The following is a 22,085-nucleotide window of genomic DNA, read 5'->3' on the forward strand; positions in this document are numbered from 1 at the left end:
CCAAAGAGTTGTAAGCAAACTGTTTGGCTTTTGTGGTGACTCCGTTCAGCTGGAACAACATTGGATTGTTTTATGGTAGATGTGACTGCTGGACATTTTTGCTATATTGGATTCTTCATAGGGAAGAGAGTCCTTCCTGGAGCAGTAGTACAGAGTCTGGAGTCTGCAAAATATCTCTTTGGTACTCTTTTCCCTGTTTTTTAACTTACTCCAGTGTCCTGGTTTCAGCTGGGGTAGAGTTAATTTTCGTCCTAGTAGCTACTGCAGTGCTGTGTTTTGGATTTAGCATGAGAACAAGACTGATAACACACTGATGTTTTAGTAATGATTACCACAGTTTCCCACACCCTGCCAGTGAGCAGGTGCACAAAATGCTGGGAGGGAGCATGGCCAGGACAGCTGACCTGAACTGGCCAAAAAGATATTCCATACCATGGAACATCATGTTCAGTGTATACACTGGGGGAGTTGGCCAGGAGAATCCAATTGCTGCTCAGAGACAGGCTGGGCATCAGTTGAGGTGAGCAAATATGTTGTACATCACCATTTCTCTTGGTTTTCTTCTTTTTCTCTCTCTTTTTGTTATCTCCCTTTTGATTGCTATTATTGTTACCATCATGGTTATGTTTTACTTTATTTCAGTTTCTAAACTGTTCTTATCTCAACCCAGGGGCTTTACTTTTTCCCCATTCTTCTCCCCACCCTGCTGGGGGTGGGTGAGGGAGTGTGCAAGCAGCTGTGTGGTACTTAGCTGCTGTCTGGGGTTAAAGCATGACATCCAGTATTTTGCTCATCGCTGCCTGCTTGTATCAAATGTTGTGCAAGGGAATGTTAAGCAGGGAAGATAAATGGGCCTTCTGCTAGAAGCAGGGAAGGCTATTTGAAATATTTTGTCTCCATACCATTGAAAGCCTTCCATGCAAGCCAATCTTGGTAACTCTGAGTCTCAAAATAATGATTTCACAGGGAAAAATAAATGTAGTCTTAGTTTAAAGACAGTAAGTAATGAAAGTATTTTGGATTTTGTCAGTCATATCTAGTCTTGACAGAATTTTACATTGACTGCTTTGGAAGTTTTACTACTAATTCCAGGTTATCTGTTTCATTTGCATATAAATTGTCATCTTAGAGGGATGCAGGCTACATGTTTCCTCAGGAACAGTGAGATTTTTGAAGATATGTTGTCCAGGTGTGGCTTTATAATCCCCACTCTTCTCTTTGTCATCTCTGGAGTTTTGTGAAGTAGAAGGCAGTTGGAGTTAAAGACAGTATATATTTCATGAGAAAAGATATTTGCAAGTTACTTTGGTGCTGATAAGGGGAAAAATACACCACTACTGAGCCTAAAGACTTGAAGTGTGTTTTTACCCATGTTAGTCATATTATGAGGAAATTTTTTATTGTTGTGTAAGTTATCTTTAGTTGGTGACAGAATTTCGAAGATCAGAAATATTTTGTGTACGTTTTCTTACTCTGTCAGATGTGAGTTTTCCGTGTTTGTGTAAATAGTCATGTTGGCTAACATTTTAAGTAGGTATGTGTATGGTTTTTCTGGATCTAAGAACTCCTTGAAGATCAGTCCTTGCAATAAAAGGTATTTAGAAGTGTATAAGGAGGAGACACTTTTTTTTGTAAAAAAAATTCAGTGCTGTTGTAAACAAAAAATCTTACTTACACCTCATAAAAATTATCTGTGTAGTTTTATTATGAACTCCAAAAAACTATTTTATATTGAAGAAAAATTGGTTTTTGTTTGGGAATGCGAAAGAAGATAATGATTTTTTTCCTGACTCTTCCTTCCCTTCCCCTACATTCTGGTAGCTATCTAATACAATTTTGATTGGAGAAAGTTTTCCTGGGCATTAAATAAACAATAATCATTTAAAGATAAGCCTATTTTGAAAACATATACTTGCCACCCTGGAGGGAGGCCAAGCTTGATGTTTTATAGAAACAGCACGTATTTTCAGCAGTCAGAGGGTAGACAATACAAAAATTATTTTATTTGCTTTTTTGTATGGTATGTCAAGAACCTTTTAAGTCAAATTATTACACGTGCCTGTTTTAACTCTTCCTTGCAGGTCTGCTTCTCCATCAGGTCAGCATCATTCTCCCATATCCTCGAGACATCACTCCTCGTCCTCACAGTCAGGCTCCTCTGTTCAAAGACATTCTCCTTCCCCACACCGCAAAAGGACTCCTTCTCCATCCTATCAAAGGACAGCCTCCCCGCCTGCAAGGCGGTCATCTTCCCCCTATCCCCCACACTCTTCCTCTCCACCTCAGAGGAAGCGAAGTCCTTCGAGACACCGCTCTCCTGCAAGAGACAAGGGAAGGCACGATCGCGATCGGACTTCACAGTCTCATGACCGGCGCCACGAAAGGCGGGACGGTATGAATGAAAATAGCACTTCAGAGTGGTGTTTGTTCGTTTGCAAATTGCATTTTGAAACTTGATTTTCAAATTGTGGCATTGTGTGCACCCATCCCAGTGGCTAGGGGTTGAAGAAAATACTGGCTGTGTTTACTCTGGCTGTGCTGGTGATGCTGTTTGCAGGTACTGTGTAATAATGTACCCCTAGCAGAACTGCTTATGTAGGCTCAACTGATTGTAAAGGTGCTTGAAGGTATCTGTGTAGGTGTTCTGTGTGTAATGCAATGGTGGTGTCAGTAGGAAAGTGATTTTCACAGTAGGCTACACCAAAGTAACTATTACTCTTTTCTGAGAGGTGCCAAAATCCAGTCCCCACTGATGGCTTTCTGTTATCTCTGTAATTGACATTAAGTGAGGTGTCTGCAAAGAAACAGCCATTCCTTCTGTTTGGGTAATATGTGATGAGCAAACATGCTGTTTGCCTCAAGAGACAGATTACAAAGAGTATGTATGTCAGCTCTATTTTAGACTGGCTGTAAACTTACCTTTCTATTGCAGTAATATTATAAATATGTTGTAGAAAAAACCCAAAACAAAACAGACCCCCAAACCAACAGATTTCAGCAGGGCACTGGGGCCTTACAAGTGGTCTAAATATAGCACAAATGTTTTGGAAATGTCTCTGTGTGTGTGTAGAAAATAAGAGGAATCCATGATCAGAGGAGTGATGACCCTACCTTAAAATTTTTGAAGTGCTCTTGCTCTTTAGTATGTTTGACATTTATTTTTATTATTCTTACTGTGTTTTCAATGGTAAATATCTGTAGAGATTCATATTCAGAATAAGATCATTAAAACTTACTGAATGTATAGATGGATAATCTAGCATGATCTTGTCCTATTTATGTATTAATTTTGATTTGGTAAGTGTATTTTGAGTATGTTGTTTTAGTGTTCTTTGTGTGCTAAATATTTGCTTGCTCAGATTAAGCCAGGTATATAACATTCTTTTGAAAATTCTGTTTTACAGAAACGAGAGGGAAAAGAGAAAAAGAAAGAGAAACAAGAGATGATCGTGACTATGACCAAGAGCAGAGTACCTCCAGGGACCACAGGGATGACAGAGAGTCTCGTGATGGAAGAGACCGGAGGGACACGAGAGACACCAGAGATCGGCGGGAGCCGCGGGAATCCAGAGATACTCGAGACTCCAGAGACACGCGGGATTATAGCAGGGACACCAAGGACAGTCGTGACCAGAGGGACTCACGCTCCACACGAGACTCCCATGACTACAGGGACAGAGAGAGTCGAGATGCCCATAAAAAGGATGACCAGTATCAGGATGACTTGCGTAGCTATGGGAGGTCCCATGGCAGAGAGGAGAGCTCTCGTGCTGAAACGAGGAATGACTCCAGAAGTGACTCCAGAAATGAGAGCAGAAGTGATAGAATTGGCAGAAGTCGAGGCCGAGGTCCAGAATTATCTGACAAAGGTATTGTGTAATTTAAAAAATTCACATGTCCCTATCATTGAAGATTGAGCATTTGCATTCATACTGCCTTGTTTGGTATTTGATATGCAAGTACTGCCAAATAGTTCATGCTTTTAAAGCTGTGTTCAATTCTGTTGTCATTAAATTAAAACTATTGTTGAAATTTATAGCACTTCTGTCTTCTCCATTCATTAAAGTGGCATAAGATTGGTATTCTGCCATCCCATTTTAAAACAAAGCCTAACCCTTACATCACTCTGTTTAATGTTTCTGCAACCCTAGGTTTTCCCATTGGCTACAAATACAAGAGGCTGATGTGTAGTGGAAAATTCATAGGTGGTAGTGCATCTCAAAGCACTGGGCAGCAGGTTTCTTATGCTCTTTCAAAAACAACTGCATGGTGTGTGGTGCCTGGAAACCATTTCTCACACACACCCACCTCTCCCTGCTTCACTGCCCTGCCCTGTTTGATTTCCAAAAAGTGTGACTTTATTCTTTAAAATGGCTTCTGAAGTCTGATGCATTAATAATAATAATAATTATAAAAAACAACAACTTTTAATAATCTATAATTTATTTTGCTTGTTGTAACATTTTCATTGGGGAAATTATGTGCAGTTTTTACAGGAGAATGATCTCTGCTTTCCCTGCCTATTCTTGCTGCACTATTAGCTTACAGCCTATTCAGAATAATTGTGAACTGGCTTTTGGACTGATACTTCTAGTCAGGACACCCCATACTATGACCAGGGTGTGAGGATTCAGGAAGTCTTGATTTTGCAGTTTGCAAATAACTTTAAACAGTTAAAACATATGAAATTTGAGTTGTTGGTTAAGTAGAGTTTGGTGTTACAATCTTCAGCCCATGAACAGCTAATTCAAATTTATTAGATGTCAGTACATCAGTTGGTATAAAATATCAGTGGATTTCCTCACGTGTGGAAGCTCATGTTTTGTGTTGCTCCATCTCCATTAGGAAGTCGGGGGACTAGAGGATCCCAGGCTGATGGTCACAGCAGTAGTGGGAACTACCACGACAGCTGGGAATCGAGGAGTAGCTACGCTGATCGGGATCGCTATGACAGTCGGGATCAAGCAAGGGACTCCTCCTTTGAGAGAAGACACAGTGAACGGGATAGGCGTGACAACAGAGAAAGAGGTATTTTCATGTCTGGTTTTACTCATACATTTGTAGTCAAATGGACATGTATGAATGTGTGTGTTTCCCTCCTTTTTCTATCTTGTTCTGCCCCCACACCAATTCATAAATAGCTCACCTGACCCCACACACTGACACTACTCCTATCCTTGACATAACTTCTGTTGAAAGATCATTCATTGGCAGTGTGTGCACGAATGCTGTCACCTTTTCTCCAGCCCTATGGCTAGGTTTTGGCATCTTCTGTGTTTATTCATCACAATTATTAAACTGTGTTTCAATTATTAAAAAAACTGAACTTCAAAGGATCTCATTGTACGACTTCAGTGTAAAATATTTTTGCCTCCTCCTCCACTTCATGGTTCCACAAGCATGTTAAGCTTAGAGTCATGATTGCATTTTGTTACTGATTCTGTTTGCCTATATAGAAGCATTATGCTTTTGTTCTGTAAATTGCTTGAGTGTGTTTTGGGGAAGGCCTAAACTAGAGTGACAATTATGGACTACTTGTTACTAAAGTAAGTGACAATTTAAATTTATGCTTAATTCAAATATTTATTGTCTGAGGAGTTGAATAGTGATGAGTGCTTTGCTATTGTCAATAATGATTAACTAAGCATTGATACAGATACCAATGATCAGGAAAACAGCATGCAAGACTTATTTTGACATAGTATGCAAGATGTCAGACTTCTGTACCAGAAAGTGCACGGTGTCGGCTTGAAGGAGCTTAGCACCAGCTTACACTCTGGAATATATTTGTATTGCTCACCAATTAAGAGAACAGGAGGAGTTAGGGAAATGAAAATAGCGTGAAAATTGAAAGAGGAGCTGTGAAGGCTAAACATGAAATTACAGTGGGTTATTTTCTGCCTTGAATTTTGATTTACAGGTGACAGATACATTCTAGCTGCTGTGTAATTTCAGTTTTTCAAAGAGCTATTTTGTATGCCACTTCAAAAGATACTTTTTAGCCTATTGAAACAGATCTGTTGTGGCTTGTTCCTGTGAAAGGCTCTGCTTCAGATTCTCTCTCATCTTCAAGGCAGGATTTCAACAGACCTAAACTCCAGGCTTCCTTTTTCATGTCAGCTGAAAAATCCTGAAGACTGAACATGTCCTGGGGGTTGGCTTTTGCAGTCTGGCTTTCATCTCTTTCACCTCCCCAGCCCAAATAAATCCTACAGATATATATAATATAATTCTGTGCTCTTCATATCCTAACAGGTTTTTAATTTATTAAGAAAAACAACAAACATCCACCCCCAAAAAAACCCAAAACAAAACCCCAAACCAACAGAAAAAAAAACATTAGAAATAAGAGCATGCAATGACAACAAAATAAATTTCTAGGAAGGAAGTTGCTTTGAATGGGTTGTGTTTCCCTTTGGGGGGAAAAATAGAGAGCATAAATTCAAAATTTGTTGTCTTCTTCCTTAAAAACTTAGATCGCTTTTTGTAGTAGTAAGTCCTCAGAGTTACAATTCAAGACAGTTTCCCTAATTAGACTGCAGTTTTAGTATCTGTCATTCTGAGAAAAATTGAGATATATTTTGATTCTGTGATATGCAAGGAGTATGATTTAAAAATGCAAGCTTGCAAATTTGAGCTGTCTTTATTCAACTAAGGCAAATATGCAAATGTTCCAAACAACCACTGGAACAGTACTTCAAAAAATGAAGTCACATAAGAAGTGCTGACTAGCTGCACTTAAATGGGTAATACACTTGCAGTGTTTGATTCACATAAGACTTTCATGTGGATGTTTTGTCACCAAAACTGACATAACAAATAGGAGTTACAGAACTTCTTTATAAAAATCTAATACTTGGTATGCAGAGTAAATCATAGTAGAGGTGCTATAGGGCCCATTGAAAAATATGAAACCTGTTCACAGAACCGATTGCATGGATTGATGGTTTACCTTTTTAAAAAGGCAGAAATGTCACTCAGCTTTGCTTTTAATTTTATGTGGTAACAGGGGAGCACTAAATCATTGTTAATTCACTCAGGGATGAAAATTGATTAAAGTGATGGAAATGCACATTTTATTGATTTAGTTCTGTCCAAACTCTGCCTGCTCACGCCTACTGGACATTGTCTCAATTTACAGCAAAGTGCACTCAGCCTCAGAGTAATGGACCGAGAAATACCAATCTCTGTTCATGCCATTTTTTCCCTCTTTTGTGTAGTGTTTTTATATATATGTTGTAGGAAAATAGTTTTATTGATTTGTTGTGGCTCAAATACTACTAATGTGAGCATAGAAATTGCTATGAAGTAGTCAAAACTTATAGAAATGCTCAAAAATATCCAAAATACAATGAAGAATACATAGATAAGTCTGTGGAGAATGAATACAATTGGACAAATCAGATTTCACTATCCTTCTGGATCAGTCATTTTCTGCATGTTTAGTTTTCCCTCTGACTCTAATCCACTGTCTGAACAAGAGCAAACTCAGATTCTAAACTGTAAGACTCTGCAATGAACACAAATTAAAACTTCTGGCAGCTCTGCTTCCCCTATCTCATCCTTGCCTCTCCCCTATCTGGTAGATTTGGTTGTGTGTTTCTGTGCAGGGATCTCATCTGTGACGAGACAAGCCAATATTTCTAATTTTGCAGAAACTTTTACTCTGTGTTGTAAACAGCTTGAATCCTTGTAAAGTACTTGATTCTTAATAGATTTAGGAAGTAAAATCTTTGTACAGAAGTCTTAACATTTGTTATGCATGCCATTCCCAGCTTTTTAAGATTTTATACCAGATTTGGAATCATTGAGTAATGCTATAGTAATAGGTACATTGTGAGGCATACATTTGTCTTTTGAAGCTATTCAGAAAAATCCGGTAAAAAAGTAAAGATTTTTTTGGCAACTTTTGGTTAAGTAGGCAAAGCCCACTTCCTAAATGTTGAAAAATTCTTTCAAAATTAGTTCTGCTTTGTGTCTTCCTTCCTCCCCAAAGGGAATATTCAAGTTTCTGCAGGGAGTTGCTTTTCATTTAATGCAAACCAAGATCTAGATTGTCAAGACATAGGCTCTTTTTTTATTAGTGCAGGGGAAGCTGTGTGTATCTGTTTAGCACTTGGTAATCAAACCTGCTTGTGTTTGCAGATCAGAGAGCAAGCTCACCAGTACGGCACCAAGGACGGAGTGATGATCTCGAGCGGGATGAGAGGAGAGAGGAGCGAAGGGTTGATCGGTCTGATGACAGGAGAGATGAAAGGGCCCGGGAGAGAGAGCGGGAAAGGGAGAGGGACCGAGAGAGAGAAAGAGAAAGAGACCGGGAAAGAGAGAGGGAGAAAGAGAGAGAGTTGGAACGAGATCGTGCTCGGGAACGGGAGAGGGACAGAGAGCGGGACAAAGACAGGGAGCGTGAGCGGGACCGAGACAGAGACCACGACAGGGAAAGGGAACGAGAGAGGGAGAGGGAGAAGGAGCGGGAGCGAGAGCGGGAGGAACGAGAAAGGGAGCGAGAACGAGAGAGAGATCGGGAGCGGGAGCGCGAAAGGGAGAGAGGTCGAGACAGAGACAAAGAGAGAGACCGCCAGAGAGACTGGGACGACAAAGAAAAAGGAAGGGAAGAACGCAGGGATAAGAGAGAAGATATTCGAGAAGAAAGAGGCTCAAGAGATGTCCATGAGGAAAGAAAATCCAAGTGAGTGGATCTAAATGTTACTTCAGTCAAAGAAAAAAAAAAGTTAGTCTTTTACTGCTGAATTTGGTAAGTTAGTAGACAGGGGAGTATCTTAAGGAAGAAGACAACCTATTTATGCATAGGCTTGGTCTGGGGCTGTCTCCCCTGCATCTGTGTGGCACATGCTGGTAGCCCCCAAATTGGTACTATGCTGGTAAAGTTATTCCAGTGTTTTGTTAGTGCTGAATCATGGAACTGCTCATGAGCTAAGAGTTGAGTCTGATAATGTAATTTTCCCTTTTATGTATGCTTGCATTGTCTTGCCTTTAATAATACAATCACTAATGGAAGCTTAGTAGAAAACTGTGGTACATTATGAAGTCTGAAATTCAAATAGCAGACATCTGGGTCAGGGTTTGTGACTTTGTTAATTAAATTTCTTTGGAACATGCATTACCCTTTGCACTACCAAATTTCCAACACCAGAAGGCTACCAGTGAAGGCGTGAAAAGTATCCCTAGTGTTGTGTTGTGCTTCCTTTAAGTGCGTAGCTGTTACTTGGAATGGCAACTTAGAAAACTACAGAACTTCATGACATCTTTAAATGTCTTCTGTATGAGGTGCTTAGACTTCAGGAATTGCATTGATGATAAACTCAAAGCATTCTAAAGAAATTTGATGGTTCATGTTCCTTTTGCAGGAAGCGTCACAGAAATGAAAGCAGTCCAAGTCCCCGTCAATCACCCAAACGTCGTCGTGATCATTCTCCTGATAGTGATGCCTACAACAGTGGAGATGATAAAAGTAAGTGGGAGTGAGCTCTCTCTGCAGCTGGACGCAGGTTATCCACTGTCTGTGGAAAATAACTTCCAATTTTAAACAGAAAAAACATGGGGAAAGTTTTGTAACTGTTCTCCATATTTTTATGAGCACTACAATTTTTCTTCATCTTAATTTGTCATTTATCTTCATTTTGTCATTATGTGCTATGTCTACCAGCTGATAGTGACTTCCACCTCTTTTGTTTAAGGTGCATGTTTACCAAATTGGAAATTGTCTTTTGCTGCTGCAACAGTAGAAAAACCTAAGAAATCTAACTGAAGTAATGGGCTATGTGTTTTAATGGACACTTTTTTTGGCATACAGAAGACAGCAAATGCTCACATGTTCTTCCTACACAATAAAGGCTATGAAAAAATGTTCTTCTTAGAACAGGATGTTCTTTTCCTCATTTCCTTCTCATTTTGCAGATGAAAAGCACAGACTCCTGAGCCAGGTTGTGCGGCCGCAGGAATCCCGGTCACTGAGCCCCTCTCACGTCACGGAGGAGCGGCAGAGTCGCTGGAAAGAAGAAGAGCGAAAATCGGACAGAAAGGAAAGTTCCCGACGCTATGAAGAACCAGAGTTTAAAGACAGGGTTTCTTCAGCAGATAAGCAAAGAGAGCAGCCAGATGCTTCAGAAGGTTCCCGGTCCAGGGTTCAGGAAAATCTTGGACACCGTCCTTCTGAAGAAAGGGATGCTTCTGATAGAATGCATGATGACAGCAAGAAGAAATCTAAGATACAGAAAAAGGCCACAAAGAAGAAGAAAGATGATGACAGTGGGGTGGAAAGGTACACTAATGAACCAGCAACTGAGGAAAGCCAGGTCTTTTCCCCTAAGAAAGGTCAAAAAAGGAAAAATGTGGAGAAAAAGCGGAAGAGATCTAAGGGTGATTCTGAAGTTTCCGATGAAGAAATTGTTCCACATCATAAAAAGAAAAAAGGCCCAAGAACCCCTCCTGTAACTAAAGAAGAACTGGTTGAAGCACCACCTGAGAAAGCAGTGGCAGAAGCCCCCACGAAGAGAGAAGATACAACATTTAGTGACTGGTCAGATGAAGATGTTCCTGAACGTGGTGACATTGTTGTTCCAGAAAGAACCACTGACGATTCCCACAGAAAAAGTCACAGGACGAGGGTAGAAAAGGTGGAAGCCCCTCATGTTACTATAGAGGATGGACCACACCGTAAGCCTGTGGACCAGAAGCGCAGCAGCAGCCTCGGCAGCAATCGGAGCCATGCCTCCAGTAGGCTCAGATCCCCCTCCAATGAGTCAGCGCATCGCAGTGGAGACGATCAGGCTGCACGGAAGAGGATCCTGCACAGTAGCTCTAGGGATAGGGATAGGGACAGGGAGAAGAAGAGCTTAGAAATCACTGAAAGGAAGTCCCGAATTGATCAGCTGAAACGAGGGGAACCCAGTCGCAGCACATCTTCAGGTAATGAGATATATTTTAGTGAGACTGACCTATCATTCTGTGTACCAGTCCCAAATTGTTCTTCATGGCTCTAATTAGTGTGATAGGAGAGGGAGGTCCTGTCTGCATTTCATTGTAAAACTAGAATGAATTAAGATTTCTGCAAGTGTTAATATATTTGAAAAGCTGATTCTCAGTGGGCAGGATTACCATTTTGTTTACACCAAAACATTCAGTTGGATTTGGTTCATGCTGTCTGGGGAAGAAAGTAAATTGTAGGACAGAAAAACCTCATGGAGTAAATGCTTGTGCTAACAGAACATTGAGGTAGTTTTATCATCTAAATAATGTTCTTAAATTCATTATTAGTGTTAATTTTGGTATGGAAATTCCTGAAATTATGCAAAATTAGGTGCATTTTTTATGGTTCCTGTTAGGCATACTTTTAATGCACATAGAAATCATCTTCATTGCAAATCAAAATAGTCACATTTTTTTGTGTGTAGTTGCTGTGAAAAAAAAATAGGTAAAATATTTTAAAACTGAAACAGCATCAATACAAAAATATTTTCTTCTTGAAAGCATTTTGGTTCTCTATTCTTCTCATGGTTACATGCCTGAAATTATTTTTCTGAATTCATCATTTGTTAACTAAGGCATTTGTAGCTTTTAAAAGACATGTTATAAAAATTTGGAAGTGGCAAAAGTTACCTCGTGTTTTTAAGTAAGGTTAAATCTTCTAAGGCAATGTGAAAGCATTGCTAATTTGAAGATGCTTCTTTTGAGAAGTATATTTTCATTCCTGAATCTTTAAAATGCTTTGGTCTAGTAAAATGGTATTACATTTATGTGTCATAGTCATGCTTATATATATAATCTTTTATCCAGATCGTCAAGATTCAAGAAGCCACAGCTCAAGAAGAAGTTCCCCTGAGTCAGATCGTCAGGTTCATTCCAGATCCGGGTCCTTTGATAGCAGGGAAAGGCTCCAGGAGCGAGATCGACATGACCACGATCGAGAACGAGAGAGAGACAGGAGAGAGGGGAGACAAAGGGACTGGGACCGAGATGTGGACAAGGACTGGCCAAGGAGCCGGGAGCGAGACAGACTCAGGGAGCGAGAGAGGGATAGGGAGAAAAGACGGGAGCTGGAGAGAGAGAGGGACCGACAGCTGCCTGATCCTGCTGAAAGGGAGAGAGAGAGAACTCTTGACATCTCCTCTCAAAAGGAATCAACAAAGCACAGTGAAACAAAACTGGACAGGGATCACGAAAAGGAGTTTGATGGTGCTTGCCGGGACTCAGCAGCTTCAGAGAAGGAGAAAACAGACAAAGATTTAGGACCTTCACAAGGCTTTGAAGATGGAAATGAGGCCGAAAAGGTAGAGAGTCTAGAAGGTGAGCTATTCTGGGAAAGAACCTGGACTAACAAGTGTTTTATTCTTCCTCTTTTAGCATAGTGCTAAATAGAATAATTTTCTACTGAAAAGCTTATTGGCTTCAGCTTCTCTGCTGTGGAAGCAGACAATGAGAGAAATCTGATGAGCATCTTTCTTATTGTTAGTTATGTTAGTGCTGTTTCTTAATTTCGAGAGAAGTCTTGAAGCAAAGAAGCATTAATTATCCGAGATAATTTCACAAAAATGAAATGTTTCTGAATAAGCAGTTTACTAAAAGATAACACCAAAATTTAATTGCCTTGTTATATCATTTTAAGATCTATTTCTTATTTTGGGAGTGACAGGTAATAAGTGAAAAAGAAAGAATGTGGACTTGGAACTGTTTCTTAGGGGTTTTTTTCTGCCAGAGCCCAATTATCAGAACTGTTTGTCTGATTAGTAGGTGAAACATATGTATGGCTTGGCACAGTAGTCCCAAAATAACTTTCCTGAAGTAATCTTACAGGTCTTTCCAGATCTAACCTTATCTGAGGTGATCTCAGTAATATCAGCTGAAAATGCAGCTTCATTTTGCTGGCCCTAATGATACTGGGGTAAGTGTGCTTAGAAAGGGGCAAACACTGACAAATTCCTAGCAGTTTGTTACATGGATTAGAAGCTTGAGCTTTGCAAGAATAGGGAGTTAGGAAGTGCTTTTACATGAACAGCATAAAAGAAAGAGTCTAAATCCAGAGTAACTGGCGCATGTTATGCTTATGCTCATTGTGTTTGCCGTTCTTGGTAAGAATTACCTGTAGCGTTCATTGTTGATGTGGGCAGTTAAATCAAATGCTGTCTCAAGAGCATGGTGAGGAATATTTAGTACTTAGGTCTTGTACCTGATTACTCATAAAGTGGTCTTTAGAGGTGAGAGATCCTGTTGGGAAAGTTTCATTTAAGGAGATTATCTGTGGAGTGGAAGCACTTGACAAAGACAGTGTTTGAAATGAGCCTGGAAAAGCTTGATTTTGCTACAATAGACAAAATTAACTATTTTTAAACTAGAGGAAAAGCATGGTGTGATAAATCTGAGGGTACCATGTAACTTGAGAAAAGAGGTAATGAAAGGCCATTCTTAGGTGCATGACCTGTTGCCAAGAGGGCATCTGTAACCATATAGGCTGTGCATGTTAAATGTGTTCTTAGGTCTAGCCTTTCAGTTTTGTTGTGTATTCTTTTGTCTGTTTTTCAAGGGTTGTGTTCTAAATTCTCTGCAGGTTATTATCTGTAGAGTGTTATGGTATATTTAGGATTTCTTTTTTTTTTTTAGGAAAATCTATTTTGTAAAAATTAGATGGCATTCCATTTTATTAAAACATTGTATGTAGCATGGTTATGATTTTCTAAGGTTTAGTATACTTCATTATCTTCATTACTTTGTAACTCCTCTTTACATTGCTCCATTCAGCTGATGAGTGTGTTGAGTTTTTAATGCAGAATTAATATAAAAGTACACTTCCACATAAGAGTGGTAAAAGATAGTCTAGAAATTATCAAATTTTTACTTGAAATTCAAAATACAAAATAATTTTTAAAAATTACACATTGAGAACTATGAATTGTATTATTTTAAATTTCTTAATACAGTAATTTTTTAATGGGTCCAGGCATGTAGTACTGGTAAACTAGTGTATCTGGTATATCAGTGTGGATGCAGCAGACGGATCTTACAGGCAGCGAATATTTAAAGTTATAAGACACAAAATGAAATCTAGTGTGGATCACCTTATTCTCCTTTCTAAAAAGGAAAAACTTGTTAGAAAACTTGTTAGATGGGCTGATGTTAGGAAGGTATGTAGTATTTACTTGGGCAAATTAGTGTTGTATATTGTCTTAACAAAATATGTCAGGATATTACTAAATTATTTTAATGTTTTGAACCTGATGTGTTTGCTTTAGGAGTGGGCTTAAATGATACTTAAGATGCTATATGCTTCCTCCAAAGCATTGCCAGATGGTCTGAGTAGTTTGTTTATGCTCTACTGGTTTGTCTTTTACTTGCTTTTTCCTTGCTCATTTTTAGGTTAGTTGAGGTTACTACTTTTTCTTCCCTCACAAAAGCAAGCCGAAAAGAACCCCAAAGAACAGGTGGGAAACTTAAAATGGAAACAGTTTCCCTCTGGCTGAGGGAGCTGGAACGTATCAGAATAGTCATTCACAGAGGAGGATCCCTGTCAATTCTGTCCAGTTTGTGTGGCACAGCTCATTGTTAGTACCCATGGTGGAGAACCATAATAAAGCCTAAGTTTGGAGCAATGGAATTTTTAAGTGCTTGAGTCAGATCTTTCAGTCTTGGAGGTGAGAGGATGTCCCTTTTGTGAACTGCAGAATTCAGTGTTTGAATGTCTTGTGTTCATAGGCCCTAAGGAATGTTTCCAAATAAAGCATATGTATTTGTGTGTGCAGATAGTATGTGGATGGAAAGAAGGGTAACAGCTAAAAGAAGTTTGGCATGGCTTTCTAAAAGCTCTTCTAGTGACTGCTGCAAAGAATCTAAAATTCTGTACATATTGTTTCATTCAGGATACCTGTTACCTTTTGTATTTTGGAGTTTTGTTACTTATTTTAGGGCCTTTGGACTTAATCCTGATTTTAGATTAATATGCTAAAGCATCTGAAAGACTTTGTGGCAGTAATTTAATTTTTTATAAACTATTTATGATTGTAAACTTCATGTCTGATATCAGATCATCAACATGTATGTTGTGAAAATGACCTTCTCTGAGTAGTTTGACTAATACTGCACCAAAAAATTGACCAGTATATGTAAAATTCAAACTGCTACATTGTGTATGGGAGGTATAACTTCACTGTTTCTCTGGGTTAATACCAGTTTTTATGTTGAATATACTTGTTCTTAAAAGCTAACAGTTTATTTTGCTAAGCCTTTTTGTCTTCAGGCAGTGTACAGCACGTTTAGACAACAGATATGATTGCTTTAAAGCTACAGTATGTATCTGTCTCTGTAGGAGGAGAGGATGAGGCAAAGACTAATGATGTGCAGTCACTGGGGTCTGGTGCTGGAGAATACGAGCCTATCAGTGATGATGAACTGGATGAAATTCTGGCAGGTGATGCTGAAAAGCGTGAGGATCAACAGGAGGATGAGAAGATGCCTGGTAAAAGTATATCAACCCCCTTTTGTGATTATTTGAATATAAACATTAGATCCGTGTGCACATAATGCTGTTGTGATGTTGACAGTATTTCTGAATTAGGAGTGCAGTCTGTGAGCAGATTCTGTCTGTGCTTGAATACTTTCCAAGTGCATTGGGAAGAATGGAATTGCTTAATTGTCCTAAGTTCAATTGGGTAATCTGGGCTCTGTGAACTACCTTTCTGAGCACTTAATTTGAATCCATCTTAGCATGTTCAGTTGTACTGTGACTTTCTGAATGCATAAGTAATATCTCCAAACCTGCTGGCTAAGCAGGATCTGAGCAACCTTTCACGAAGGGATTGCAATAAAAATAAAACAGAATATTAGGCATGGGTTGAGTTTTTTTAATCCATATAGCTTTTTATTTCTATTTCTTTTTGTATTTCTGCCATTTTCCACCCATCCAACTGAGTTTTGCCATTCTTACGTGAAAGGTCCAAGAGGTCTGCAGAACAAAGTACGTCTAATAAATATTGCTTTCAGGAGACAGCTGTGTGCACAGCATGTGAAATTAATCAGCGATAGTAAGGGGTGGTGATGTGATAACTCATTCTCTGTCAATGTTTTTGCAGATCCAGTGGATGTTATAGATGTAGACTGGTCCAGTCTTATGCCAAAGCAGCCAAAAGAACCACGTGAGCCTGGGGCTGCGCTCTTAAAATTCACACCAGGTGCTGTTATGTTGAGAGTTGGCATTTCCAAGCGATTGGCTGGACCAGAACTCTTCACCAAAATAAAAGAGACGTGCCAGAGAGTGTTGGAAAAACCTAAAGGTAACTGCTGCGGGGATTAAACTGTCTTTTTGGTGTAGTGAAGAAGTCCTTACAAAATGTGCATTAGTTCATTACTTTAGGTTTCAAAGACCACAGAAAGTGTATAATGAGTATTGTGTGAAAATTACAGAAATGTGATACAGCAGCATGTTAGTCAGATTAGTGTTTTGATTTCAGCAATGGTGAGGAAGTCTAGGCTAATAAACAAAACAAAATTGATTTCATCTTAGTGGAATATTGTGAATTATTTGTGAGACCATTCATGCTTTCCTAGCCTAAAGTGTATTAGCAGTTTCTTAGAGAGCTAAATATCTTTTCCAGTGAACTGTATTATTATTATTATGTAGTAGTATTTCAAGAAAGAAACAAGATTTCTTATTCTCATTCTAAGGATCCTTTCTAGAATTCATAGATGGGGGATTTGGATCAGAATGAAGGCACTAAGTTAAATATGTATATTATACCTCTACTAAAAGTGGGAAATACAATAATTTACAGGTTTGGAATTTGAACAAAGTGTATGTCATAAGACAGGCACAACAAATGGCAAAGGCATCAATTGTACTAGTGCTGTTTATTACAGTTCTGAGTGTTAGCAGGGCTTTTCCATGAGAAGGAATACTAATTTTTCTCTTTCACATCTCAGGAACTTGTTGAGCTGCTTGCAACAACTTGCATGGTAGAATGGTTCTTTTGGGATTATGAAACATTTGCTTTCTATAAGACCTCTATGCAAATGATTGCAGGATCTAAATGTTAGAAAATTGTCTTATAAATAATAGTATCTGTGGAGCTCATGTTTTTTTAACTCAGTAAATTCTAGTTCTTAATTTGAAACAATGCCTTTCACTTTACATTATTCTTTATGCAGTCGTCTTGTTCTGAGAACCTCACAGTCTCAGATGGGGGTGGGGGGGGGGGGGGGTGGGAGGGAATATCCAAAACTTTTAGCTGTGGTAATCTTCATAATCTCCATCTTGAGCCATTTAAATTATTTAACTGTAGGAATTGTGAGCTATTACACCTGCTCCTGCATTTTTTTTAATCAAATAAAAATATTGAGTCTTCCTGAGCATACAAACTGATATAGTCAAGGTATGAACTGTATCTCTCTCCCTGTGAGCTTTAATTTCACTGTATACTTCAACAGTTCTTAGCAGGGATTCCTTGCAACAGCAATTGCACTGCAGGATCACTCCACCTGGCTGTTTAAAATGATCCTGAACTAATCTCACCAATCTTTGCATGCTTCCCTAGAAATAAAGTCCTTAGTGATGATAGGAGGCTCTCCAGCACTGCCTTTGGACTGTCTTAAGTATACTTGGATTCAGCAGAAGCTTGCTCTGGAGAGGATGGGAGATTTGAAGTGCCTCTCTTGATTTCCCTGTGCTGTGTGTGTGCAGTCTCACACATCAGAGTTCTACACTGCCAGTAGGCTTTCAAGTGTATGCACTTCCTCTGCAATCTGCCAGGTGAATGTTCTCTGTATAGAGGTTACAGAGCCACAGCACATATAGTGCAAAGAAATGCACAAATACGGTGCCCTGAAAACTGAATGAATCTGGGCTAGGTGTGCTCAGTGTGTGTAACAGTGCAAATGTAGCATTTTCACTCTGGACTTCATGGTTGTATAGTTTGTCTCCCTGTCTTATTCCTGAGGTTGGTGTTCCCATCTTTGTTCTTGTTGAGGAATAAATTGAAATATTTCTGGTAATACTATTAAATGCAGAAAGTAGGGAAATGATACCTTGTTTCAGGGTGTGCTTTTCAAATTATTTTTTCTTTGGAACCAAAAATCTGTAATATGTGATGTGGTGGTATTGGGATTTTTAGCTGACTTGCCCTCTTTTATATGCAATTCTTCCTCTAAGGATATGGACATGCTTACTTGCAAGATATGCTCAGCAAGCATCTGGCATCTGAGAAGACTCTGCAAGCTGTCCATGTTACCTTTGAAGTGGCCTTTTTGTGTCTTGTCACTTATTTCCATTTTTTGATTGTCCATTGAGGTTGTCTTTGACTTCAGTGCAGTTCTCTTTAACCTGCCCTTCATTTCATGTAACTTTCTTTTTTCTTTTCACCTTGTTTAAAAACTACTGAGTTTCATCCGTGTTCTGAATGGTTTAAAAAATGCATATTTGCCCTCTCAGCAGGATTGGACTCAGCCATGTACCTTTCCAGCTTTTTGTCTATTACATGACAGTCTTCCTATTTATTGTAAAGGGGCTATAAATCAATGAGCTCTGGTCTAGCCCTGTGTGCTCTTTTAGTCTTTGCATTTCATAGAAACAGACTTGTTGCAGGACAAGATTCACCTCACAGCCATCTTTTCTAAAAGTGTTCTTTCTGTGCACTGTTTCTTCTGGTTAATGTGTTGAAGGACTGGTCCTGTCACCTTGAGTTCTGTTAAATGCTTTAGGTGAGCCAGTAGGAAGGGGTAGTCCATTGGCAGCTGCTGACTTGTTCTCCAGGTTCATCCACCACAAATGAAAAAATTATTCCAGACAGTTGTGTTTCACTTCTGCATAGCCATACAAAAACAGTGTTGACACTAGCACAGTTACCTGATATCTTGCAAAGAAGTGAAACTTGGGCTACTTTATGATTAATGCAAGTGGTAAGCAAACACCTTTTGTCCATCACATGTCTGACCATAAATCATACCCTGTCTTCTGTCTAAAGCTGTCACTTGATTTTTAGGCTTCCCAGTGATTGCTGTCTCAATATTGCTTTCCAGTGCTAAAACTAAATACAAGGGTATCCATTCTTCCCTTTCCATGGTGAAGGATTTATTAGTGTTATTTTATAAACTCAAATACTCTTTTTTTTTTTACCAAACCTTGATATTGTTTAGAAGGCAGAAATACAAATAATAAAAACATGAAGAAAATTCATACGATTGTGTGGTGCTGTTCAAAAATACCATGTGTATATTAATCTCTGCAAATCTCAATTCTTTCTAGATGCAGAAAACCTTTTTGAGCACGAACTGGGAGCACTGAACATGGCTGCACTTCGGCGGAAAGAAGAGAGAGCAGGTCTTCTCAGCAATCTGGGTCCTTGCTGCAAAGCGCTCTGCTTCCGCCGGGACTCTGCAATTCGGAAGCAGCTCATGAAGAATGAAAAGGCAAGTGGGCTGCTGACAAGGCTGGGTCAAAGTGTGGGAGCACAGATGCCCCGAAGCAGAGCTTTTCTGTGAGAGATAATTTTTGTGTTTGCTGTTCTGAAGGAAATCTAGTCTTTTAAATAATAAACTGAGTTTTATTTAGAGAGGTTGCAAGGTATTTATTTTTTATGTAAAATGAGAGCTTAATATAAATTTGAGACTAGAGCTAGTTCCTGTTTCTTATAATTTTGGTGTTTAAATTCTGGAAATCATTTTCTATATTTAGAGTATACATAATAAAAATAATTAGGTAAAATATTATTTCAAAGGTAACTGTTGAATGACTTTCTTGCTTAAGATTCCATGTGGTTTTATAAGAATTGTAAGAATCCAAGTTAAAATTAAAACTTCTGCAGTGGGTTTTGTGATTTTGTATGCTAGTAGAAAAATCATTAATTCTCCAAATCTTTTCTAGTGGTACGATTAGTATGATTAAACCTGTAATTATTGAGAGTACTTGAGGTTAATTTCCCAGCTTGCATATTAAAAGACATTGTTTTCAGCTTTTCCTTTTTTAAAATTCCATTTCCAATTTCAACAGGGTGCAACAAAACAAACTTACACAAATTCTGCAGCAATGGACAGCGACTTGTTACGGTTGAGTCTACGGTTATTCAAACGAAAGACTGTGTGCCAGGTTCCTGGGCAGGAAAAGACAGAGGACAGCAAAATTCCACAGCCAGCTCTCCAGCAGGAAGTGTGTGTGACTTGAGAAAATGGCTGCACTGGCACTTCCTTGATTTTGAGTTGATTTCTCGCTACCAGTGTTGGTGTTGCTGTTTAGAACTGGTGGTTGTAAAGCGGCTCTAGAAGATGAAAGGAAATACTCCATTTGTACACAGTTAAGAGTATTGGTTTTAGATGTGAATAGGAGTGAAAAATTGAGACTTCTGTGTGGAGGTCTTTGCAATTTTTGTAATATTGAACCTTACACTGTAACATAAACCTGTTTTATGGTGCATCAAGTGTAATAATGTGAAGATGTCTGGGTTTAGCAGTTTATAACATCAAATGATATTAAACTGAGGAAAACTGTCAGTGTATCTTTTTTCTTATTATGAATGGGTATTTCCACCACCACCTTGGTCCCTCAGTACACTTCTGAAATTTGTTAAATAGCTGTGAGTCTGTTTGCCTTCTTTTTTCCAAATCCTCTTTCTTATAGTAGCCTCTGGTGTGGATTTGGATCAAACTCTAGCTCTTTTCCATCTTTAACGTGGTTTTTTAATGTAAAGAAAATTTCCTTTAATTCCTTCTGGACACAAAAACCTAGTCCAGTCAGTTAAGGCTCCTTTTTTGTTGATTAAAGAGAAAGTTAAAAAAAAATAAACCAAACAAAAAAAAAAAAAGCTTGCAGAAATTATTTATGAGCAGTTTCTATACTTATGAGACTAACTGCATTTTGGAAATGCTGCCTGCTTTCAAAAGGACTGACTGGTGCATATTGAAAAATATCTGAAGAGGAACACAGTCATTGGTCACAGCCAGCAGGGCTTTGTGTGGAAATTGCTTTTCAAACCTGATTTCCTTTTACAATAAGGTAACCCTACTTGGTTGATCAAGGAAAGCCAGTTGATGTAATCTGCTTGGATGTCAGTAAAGTTTTTGGTACTGTCTCTCAAATACCATTCTGGACAAAAGGGATACCCAGGACGCAGCTGGATAAGCACATCGTGTGATAGGTGAGCAACTGCCTCATGGATCAGGTACACAAGGTTATAGTGAATGGGGTGACATCAGAGTGGTGACTGTCACTAGTGGGGTTCCACAGGGCTCCATCCTCAGCCCTGTGCTCTTCAACATCTTCATTAAGGGCTAAGTAAGCTTCCTAGTGATACTAAGTTGGGAGGAACTCTTGATTCCCTGGAAGGCAGAGGGGACCTGAAGAGAGACCTGGATAAATTAGAGATGGGCAATCACCACCCATGTGAAGTTCAACAGGGGCAAGTGCCGGATTCTGCACCTGGGATGGGACAGCCCTGGAAGTACAGACAGACTGGGGAATGAGAGGCTGGAGAGCAGTGCCATGGAAAGGGTCCTGGGGGCCCTGGTTGATGGCAGGTCAGGAGTGCCCTGGTAGCCAACCCTGTCCGGGCTGGGCTACATCAGGTACAGCATCACCAGCTGGGCAAGGGAGGGGATTGTCCTACTCTGCTCTGAGCTGGGGTGGCCTCACCTCGAGTGCTGGGGGCAGTTTTGGGTGCCACAATATTAACAAGACATTAAACTATTAAAGAGTGTCTGAAATGAGGACAGTGAGGATAGTGGAGGGCCCTGAGGGGATGCCATAGGAGGAGCAGCTGAGGTCACTTGGTCCATTCAGCCTGGAGGAGAGTGGAGACCTCGTTGTGGTTTTCAGCATCCTCAGAAGGGGAAGAGGAGGGGCAGGCACTGATCTCTCTGGTGACCAGTTACAGGATCAGAGGAAACAGCATGAAGCTGAGATGGGAGGTTTAGGTTGGATGCCAGGAAAATATTCCTCACCCAGAGGGTGGTTGGGCACTGGAACAGCTCTCCAGGGAAGTGGTCACAGCACCAAGCTTGACAGAGTTCAAGAAGCATTTGGACAAGGCTTTCAGGCATATGGTGTGATTCCTGGGGTGTTCTCTGCAGGCCAGGAGTGTGACTTGGATGATTCC

General features: G+C 39.5%; 1 protein-coding gene across 6 annotated transcripts in view; it reads left to right on the forward strand.

Moving 5' to 3' along the window:
* The window catches only part of ZC3H13 (zinc finger CCCH-type containing 13), a 45,374-nt gene extending 24,890 nt beyond the window's left edge, over positions 1-20,484 (forward strand). For 5 of the 6 annotated variants that reach the window (XM_071448487.1, XM_071448488.1, XM_071448483.1 and 2 more), the window contains 11 exons: positions 2,082-2,392; positions 3,405-3,869; positions 4,846-5,028; positions 8,146-8,689; positions 9,369-9,472; positions 9,919-10,929; positions 11,797-12,306; positions 15,317-15,472; positions 16,080-16,280; positions 19,244-19,407; positions 19,988-20,484. In XM_071448487.1, the coding sequence (XP_071304588.1) occupies positions 2,082-2,392; positions 3,405-3,869; positions 4,846-5,028; positions 8,146-8,689; positions 9,369-9,472; positions 9,919-10,929; positions 11,797-12,306; positions 15,317-15,472; positions 16,080-16,280; positions 19,244-19,407; positions 19,988-20,158 (3,820 nt within the window). In that variant the 3' untranslated portion in view covers positions 20,159-20,484. The remainder of the gene's footprint in view (positions 1-2,081; positions 2,393-3,404; positions 3,870-4,845; positions 5,029-8,145; positions 8,690-9,368; positions 9,473-9,918; positions 10,930-11,796; positions 12,307-15,316; positions 15,473-16,079; positions 16,281-19,243; positions 19,408-19,987) is intronic. The other variant, XM_071448484.1, reaches the window with a different exon arrangement.
* The last annotated feature ends 1,601 nt before the right edge of the window (positions 20,485-22,085 follow it).

This window comes from Agelaius tricolor, unplaced genomic scaffold, assembly GCF_023055355.1.
Source record: "Agelaius tricolor isolate 1412-34295 unplaced genomic scaffold, bAgeTri1.0.p SCAF_26, whole genome shotgun sequence".
NCBI lineage: Eukaryota > Metazoa > Chordata > Aves > Passeriformes > Icteridae > Agelaius > Agelaius tricolor.